Source organism: Myotis yumanensis, unplaced genomic scaffold, assembly GCF_028538775.1.
Source record: "Myotis yumanensis isolate MYYU_CA2020_CCGP unplaced genomic scaffold, mMyoYum1.0.hap1 SCAF_9, whole genome shotgun sequence".
In the NCBI taxonomy this organism is placed as follows: Eukaryota; Metazoa; Chordata; class Mammalia; order Chiroptera; family Vespertilionidae; genus Myotis; species Myotis yumanensis.
Window position 1 is genome coordinate 77,757,827 of NW_027223760.1, and position 7,991 is coordinate 77,765,817.

General features: G+C 45.9%; 1 protein-coding gene across 2 annotated transcripts in view; it reads left to right on the plus strand.

Annotated features, from left to right (window-relative positions):
* Nucleotides 1–5,387, plus strand: part of AVL9 (AVL9 cell migration associated) — a 42,233-nt gene extending 36,846 nt beyond the window's left edge. For both annotated transcript variants that reach the window (XM_070424754.1, XM_070424755.1), the window contains one exon: nt 514–5,387. In XM_070424754.1, the coding sequence (XP_070280855.1) occupies nt 514–629 (116 nt within the window). In that variant the 3' untranslated portion in view covers nt 630–5,387. The remainder of the gene's footprint in view (nt 1–513) is intronic.
* Nucleotides 5,388–7,991: the final 2,604 nt, after the last annotated feature.

Sequence of the window (7,991 nt, forward strand, 5' to 3'; positions counted from 1 at the left end):
CTTCTGAGATAATGTTCTTTAAAACTAAACAGGCCTGAGGCAGACTGGGTTCTGGATGTCGTCATTGAATGCAATGTCTTTTTTGATGACAAGCAAACTTCCTACAGCGGCCCCCCGCTCTTCCTGTGTATGTGGTTATCAGTGATCCGCTTGGATTTAGGGGACAGAGAGCAGGTGGGGCTATTTCAGCTCTCAGTGTGGTCCTGACGCACAACCAGTGCTGAGAACCACCGGCCACGCACAGCGGGTTCTAAGGAGAGAGTTTGCTGGGTGCCTTCGCAATACTTAGAAGCTGGTAGGCTCCTCCACCCAGAAATTGTCCTGTCTCCTACTCGACAAGCGTGGAAAGGGATTGTTTTGAAACTAGAAATTTAAATGGCATTTTAGTAATCGTTAACATATTGATGCGTTACCGTAAATTAACATTTATTCATCAGCATTGGCCCTTCTTTCACTGCCTCTTAACAAAAGTGAAGGCGTTTTTCCTTTTGTTTCTCCCTCCTTTCCTTCCAGGCCAGTCCGTGGGAGGAGCTCTTTCCAGCGCAAAGACAGCCATGTCCTCCTGGCTTTCCACCTTCACCAGTTCCACCCCCCAGAGCCTCCCGGAGCTGCCCAGCGGGAAGCCCTGAGCAGGCCCAGAAGCGGCTGAGTTTAAAGGGTCCCCAGGCTGTTCTCCATCAGCCACAGGTCCACAGCCGGGGACCGACATGTCGAACTGTTTACATGGATGGTCGGACGGTCGCCCTCTGTCTGAATGAATGTCACAGGATGCTGAAAGGATTCAGTCACAACCACAGCAGGGATGGCTCTCCAGGTTGGGGTTTGAATCGACTACTTTTATTTCAGTCTGAGCCTGATCAAAACACGCCGTGTCCCTTCCAATGGTATTCCCAGTTCTGACCACGCACACTTGTTTACTTTAGGAAAGTTTTTATGTATGTAAATTTTGTTCTGTTTCGATATTTGAATAGCTGGACGATCACTGTAATTTATTAGTGTTAAAATTATTGTAATAGTATTTTAATTTCTCTAAAGTTGGCCCTAAAATATTCTTATAAAGTTAAGGGCCCGTACTACCCAGCCCTTGGTTATTATTTTTGCTGTGTTCTCTGATGATTTTTTTTTTGGTTGGTTGGTTTTCTACCTACAAAGATCAATTGGCTTCCTCCTGGAAACGTGACAGTCACAGGCGTGGGTTCTGAGGACGCTTGTTTGCTTCCCGTGTAATGTGCTCTTTCCCGGCCCTGATCCTGGCTCTGAGGCCCACGGATGTCACTGTGCTTCTCCGCCTCTTCCGATCGTCCAAGCAGTTGTGCAGAGAAACAGCGGAGTGACGGGTCCCGTGGTGTCGGAGCAGTTGAACACGAATCTGTATTTAGGGCAAGACTCTAGAACACCTAGGTATTCCTTCTGTCGACTCTAGTCACGTTGTAACCTCTTACAAGCATTTTTAATCCAAGGTTTGTGCCTTCTATTTCTCCTTTCGAACAGTTTTCCACGGGGTGTTTACAGACCTGACCTTTTTCCTTAGTCTTATTCTTCGTAAGCTTTTCCAGGCGCTTGGCTTTCCTACTTCCCCGGTGCAAAATCCTGTCATCAATCCCATCGAAAAGAATTTTTAAAAGGAAAGCAGGATGATCTGTAAATAGTAAATAGAAATCTCATCTTAGCTCACATTTAGGAAAGCACGAAGCAGGACCAGAAAGCCACAGCCGTGACATCAGTCCTGCTTCGTAGAGGACTCCTGGTTTCATGTCAGACGTGCACGTGTGTGCTGTGTGCCGCAGAGCTTCACACACCTGGACCTCGTGTCTGCCGTGCTCAGCTCTCGTTTGCTTTCCGCGGGCACATGGGATGGGTGTGCTCAGGGAGAACGTACAGGGGACAGACCGCTTTCTCAATAACAAAGGGTACTTGGAAAATACAGAGTGAGCATAATCTACATGTGATATAAAGAGTATTGGGAAAGGCAGGGGCCTAATTAAGGATGGCACTCAGTTATGTTTGACTTACCCCTTAGGAAATGTTTATGTCATGTAAGTCCTTCTAGGGCATGTGAAATAGTCATAGGACATAATTGAGATGTTCCTAAATTTTCCAGTTTGTGTTTCAACACAAGTTCAGCAAATCTAAAAACATACTTGCATTTGACGTGGGGTGATGAACACACAGTGCAACATACAGGTGATGTATTATAAAGTTTCTCTCTTCACTCTAGAATTGTACACTTGAAACCTATAGAATTTTATTAACCAATGTCACCCCAATAAATGCAATAAAAAATTAAAGTGTTTCATTAAAAACAAATTCAGTGATGATAAATTAAAGGGCTTATTGTGAAAACTCCATTAATTCCACTTCTGCCAGGAAAGTTTACCTTCTCAGGAAATAGTACTTGAAGAGAAGTAAAACCAACAAACCCTTCAAAGGTACTTCAATCAGCGTTGCGCTGAGACTACGAAGAATCCCTCCTCACACTGCATCTCGTTTCACGAGGCCGCGTCATTTGTTGGAGAGACAGGGTATCAGTGCCGGCTTGTTCCCTCTCAGGGAGGAGCCGGGCCGCCGCGGACTCATCCTCACTCAGTATGGTTTGTGTGATTGGGGTCAGTTCCCATCTCTCACCCTTCAAAAGCAGCCAATCACCTTTGGACTCGCACTGAAATACAGACAGTTACATGAAATCTAACTTTGCTCTCGTACCACGTGTTCCCCATTCAATATCCACCTTCAATGAACTTTCCAGTGAAGAGTTCAAAGTGGTCCTTTAACTAGCTTTCAGCATTTCAACATGAGATGAATATTGCAGAAGGTAGAACTGTTGTAGAAATGGTCAAAAGACCGTACTCTTTCCTTCAGGTTCTGGGGGGCATGGGGTTTTCAGGGAGCAGAGGCTGTACGTTGTGGGCAGGGGCCCCGGGACAGCCAGCAGGGCTGACGGCAGGAAGCCTGGCCACTCGTCCGGTGCTTGGGGCTTGGGTTGCAGGCTCCAGCCCAGAAGCGGTAACCTCCCTTCAGGCACGGGCTCTGTGAGCCGTCGGAGCTGACACCGGGCCATCTTTTGGATGTGTCGCTGGGAAGGGTGTGTGTGTGGGTTGGCCGTGCTTGCTCTAGCCCTTTTGTGTCTTAAGAACCGAGTATTTGTAAGGAGGCCTGAGGGAACTCGGTCAGCCAGGCCTTTGCCAGGTGTGCCACTACACAGGCTGCATCTGGTGGTGGCCTCACTGTTGTCTGGGTGACTTCAAAGTGACGTTCGGGAAAAGTCCCTGGCATACTTTGATTCCTACGAGGCACTGTAATGACAGCGACGTAGGCAAGGAAAATAAGAGTTAAAGCGACTGTGTCTTGGACTAGGTGAACAGGGAAAATTGCACGTCAGGCTTAGAGTTACTTGGCATTTGCATTTGGTTCTTATAACCGGTATGAATTGTCTGTTTCCAAATCCATTAGTGATCTATCAGCCCCCAAGCCTTAAAACAATCCCCATCTTTTTTGCTATAAGAAACATGGCAGCTGTCCAGCTGGTGTGGCTTATTGGTTGAGCGTAGACCTGTAAACCAGGAGGTCACGGTTGGATTCCAGTCAGGACACATGCCCAGGTTGCCAGCTAGATCCCCAGTAGGGGGCGTGCAAGAGGCAGCCAGTCAGTGAGTCTCTCATCACTGATGTTTCTCTCCCTTCCTCTCTGAAATCAGTTAAAATGTACTTTAAAAACGAAACATGGCAGCAATATCCGTGGGCAGCAAACCAGACTGTGTGGCGTGATTTCCACAACCTTACCTTGCTTCCCGAGTTCTATATTAAGCATTGAACTTTTTTTGGAGAATAATTTAGTTTGGAAAGGCAAGGAGAAAAGCAAATTAGGAAGAGAGAGGAGAAGTGAGAAGTCTTGCAAGGCTGAGGAGCAAGGTACTAAAAAATCTGAATGGAAGTATTTTGAGAGCAGTGTTTCCTTCGCTAAAGATTATAAGAATTCTTTTACAGAGAACTTAACATCTTAATCTGCTGGTGACAAGTTTAAAGGGAAGCTGTAACGTTGTCTTCCTGGCAGGCAGGTTTTGTGTTTGTTTTGTGTTTTGTGGAAGTTACAGCCAGTGGTCCTGCTCCGTCCCTCCCGGGTGATGCGTTGGGGGGCCTCAGCTCTGTACCAGGCCAGGCCAACGGACGGATCCCCAACCTCATGTATCGCTTCCGCAGTTTGGGAAAGTAGCCTGCGCAGACGGTAGCGACTAAATGGTGCCTGTCATTTTAGGGGGGATTTGGTCGGGACTTGGAATGGCATCCACATTCGAACGTTTGCATGCCCTGCTGCTTTGGCCTTTCCCCGGTTCTATGTCAGCCTTTCCGCGTGACAGAGACGCAAGCCTGGTTTCTAGAAGGTGATGGTCACGCCCTGGAGTGCAAGGTGCCACTAGCAGGTTTCTCATCGCAAGTCTTTGAACTTCACGAACATTGCGATGGTCTTTTCATCATTTCCAACATTCCATACATAGTTGTCCAGGACAAGGAAAAGGAATGTCGATTTTTGTTCTTTCCATGTAAATAACTTTGTGCAGGTGACTTCCTGCTTTCATATGGAGAAGAAACGAGGTCCCTTGTATTGTAACTCCAAAATTAAAAGATTGTGCACGTATAAGGGGTTGAATATATTTTGTAAAACTAATGCATTTGTATTTCTGTGCTGTTCTAAAGTTTACCTTTTTACTTATATTAATTAAAGATATAGAAACTATATATTTAAATCATGTAAATGGGACACAATTTAGGGGATTTTCCAATCTTATTTTTCATCAGCTTCTCACACACACGGTATGCTGCTCAAACTTTGTGTGTGTGTGTGTGTGTGTGTGTGTGTGTGTGTGATGAACATTTGAACATTTCAGTCAGGTACTGAGCCAGAGAAGGTAATTGAAGTTTTTAGAAAGCTTCTGTGCTTAGAACATACTTTGTTTGCTTGAAACATGAATGACTTATAGCTGGAAAAAAAGGATCAAGACTTACCTGTTTCAGGGCACTCGGTCATGGGCTCCTACATGTAGGAAGCTTTTGATTAACAAGTTGGTAAGGGGTCAGGTGCTCACAAAAATAGTTTCAAGATTTGAGAGTCCAGGCTTCCCACAAACCCTTTCTAGGGAAGTTTAGCTTAGAAATCTTAGAAAGTTTTCCAAGGAGGTTTAGCTGTGGCACGTGTTTGATCCGAAAGGTAGTTTCTCTCTTCACTCTAGTAAGATTTATCATTTGTAGCAGTTCTTTGTTTCTATTGTCATTTATTTAAAAAAAGAAATGTTAAAATTATAAATTGCATCTAATCATACTGAATTGTAAAACTCCTACTGTATCTTTATTTTAAAGAAAAATGAGAATAAAATTATCCAATTTGTCCTGCATACAGTCGTACTTGACCTGTCTTTCGAGAAGTCTCCTTCCCGAGGGTGGTGGGGGCGGCTCTGGCCTGCTTCCCCGTCGGACAGCAGCACCAGCTTCCGAAGGAAGCAGCATAAGGAATAGCCCAGAGGACTCGAGGCTGATCCCAACCCCCTGTGCACATTTCTCAGGTATACACATGGGAATATGTACGTCTTAGATCTTTTTAGTTCATGCCAACTTGCTGTTCAAAGTGGTGCTACCATTGTGTCCTCCCACCAGCATGGCATCAGAAAGCCATTGCTCCACATGGTCTCCAATGCTTTGGTATCACCAGGAATTTAAATTTGGGCTGATCAGGTGCAGGTGAAGTAGTATCTCATTGTGAGTTTCAATTTGTATCTCCTGGAGCAGCGGTCACCAACTGGTGGTCCATGAGGTCCGAAAGGTTGGTGACTGTTGTCCTGGAGTACTAACGAGGTTGAGTACTTTGTTTATTTACTGACCATTTTATGAAATGCTTATTGAAGTCTTTTACCTATTTTTCTATTGGGTTAATTGTTTCTTATTTGCTTCAGTTTTTATTTTATGAGTATATATATATATTTTTTCTGGATACTATTTCTTTGTTAATTATGTGTGTTCTAAATATCTCACTCTCTGACATCTTCATTCTTTTTTTTTTTTTAATATATTTTATTGATTTTTTACAGAGAGGAAGGGAGAGAAGAGATAGAGAGTTAGAAACATCGATGAGAGAGAAACATCGACCAGCTGCCTCCTGCACATCTCCTACTGGGGATGTGCCCGCAACCCAGGTACATGCCCTTGACCGGAATCGAACCTGGGACCTTTCAGTCCGCAGGCTGACGCTCTATCCACTGAGCCAAACCGGTTTCAGCAACATCTTCATTCTTGATGGTGTCTTTTGATGAGTAGAGTTCTTGATGTAGTCAAAGTTATCTTTCCTCTTATGGTGAGAAGGAACCCTTCTCTACCTCACGGTCATGAGAATATTCTCTATAATCTTCTGGAAGTTTCTCAGTTGGCCCTTCACATTTAGGATTTTATCCACCTGGAATTTCTGTTTTAGAATGGTGTAGAATAGGGGTCAAGTTTCTACTGCCCGCCCATCTTCCATCCCTGCTCCACAATATGGCTAGAAAGTTTGGGCACTTCCTACAAAGACATTTTAATACCAAAATATGGGAAGAGCATAGATAAGGTCAGGGTAAAGGAGGATCCTTTTAATCAAACAATGAACTGATTTGTACCAGTTTTATTTTTCTCATTTTGTTTCAGGGCCTGTGCAAAGCGTTGCCTCAGCACCAGTTCATGGAGATGGACGAAGGAACCTTGTGTTTTTTACTCTGAAGGGCTGACATTCCCCAAGTCTAAAAATCACCCAAATGCCCACTGTCCTAGACCTGTCCCAGGCAGCCACAAACCCTGAGGACTTTAACATCGTGCCACAGGCTCACGCTGGCCTCACACACCCAGGATTTTCACATATTTGGCTACTTCCCCTGGGAGGTCACTCTTAAGACGAACCCAAGTCCCTCAGACTGCATTTTAAGTCCTTCCTCTCCCAGTCAGGTTCTTGGTGCCTACTATGTACACGCATAGTAGGCACCCCACACACAGTTCCTGGTGCTCGCTATTCAGCAGGAGGAGACAGACAGTTACCACGGCAGGTGAAGAGGGCCAGGTCAAGGGTAAGCCAGGGTGTGTTCAACCACATCATGGTCAACTTCTTGACAGAGACAAGTAGATGACTCTTTCCTGGGAGCCTATGCTGAGGCCAGTCTAGGCGATAGTTTCGGGGTGGAGGGGGTGAGGAAGAGTTTGTAAGATAGGAAGGCCTTTCGGACCTAGGAGAGCAGATAGGCAGGGACTTGGGAGCAGCGGGTGTTCTGTGGGAGTGTTCTGTGATGTGCCCGGAATGTAAATGGCGAGGAAGGATGGGCAAGACATGAGGCTGGAAAATGAGGCCACGTCAGGATGGGGGTCCCTGCCGGCCTGGCCAGGGGTCGTGGACTCGATCTAAAAGGCCAGAGAAGCCTTTGGAGGGCTTCCTGCAGGTAAGTGGCCATCTGGGTGCTGCGTTTTAGGAAGTTCATTCTGGGTTGGGCATCACTGTGTCTGCGTGGCCCTAAGCTGTAAATTCAGTGATGTGTCTCCAAACCCAACAAGCCGCCCCTTCCCCTTCCTCCAGGGCCCAGTCACAGTCGCATTGGTCTCCAATGAAACTCGGCCCTCAGTCCAAAACCAGCTACAGTGGGGCCTTGACTTATGAGTTTAATTCGTTCCGTGACAGAGCTCGTAACTCAAATTACTCGTATGTCAAATCAAAAAGTGAACGAGTGAGACACGTGATGCTGGGCTGATGTGGCGTTCACTGTGACGTTCGCTGCGCCAACTGGCGGTGGGGTGTCTGAAGCTGGCTCGTAACCTGAATTTTAGCTCGTAACTCAAAGCAAAAAATCGGCCGAGAGACGGCTCATATCTCGAAAAACTCATTAGTCGGGACACTCATAAGTCAAGGCCCCACTGTACCATGAGAATGTGTTTTCCTTGGCTTTCGATAGAAGTTAGGTTAGGGGGCTGGTCAATGAGAAGCAACTGTG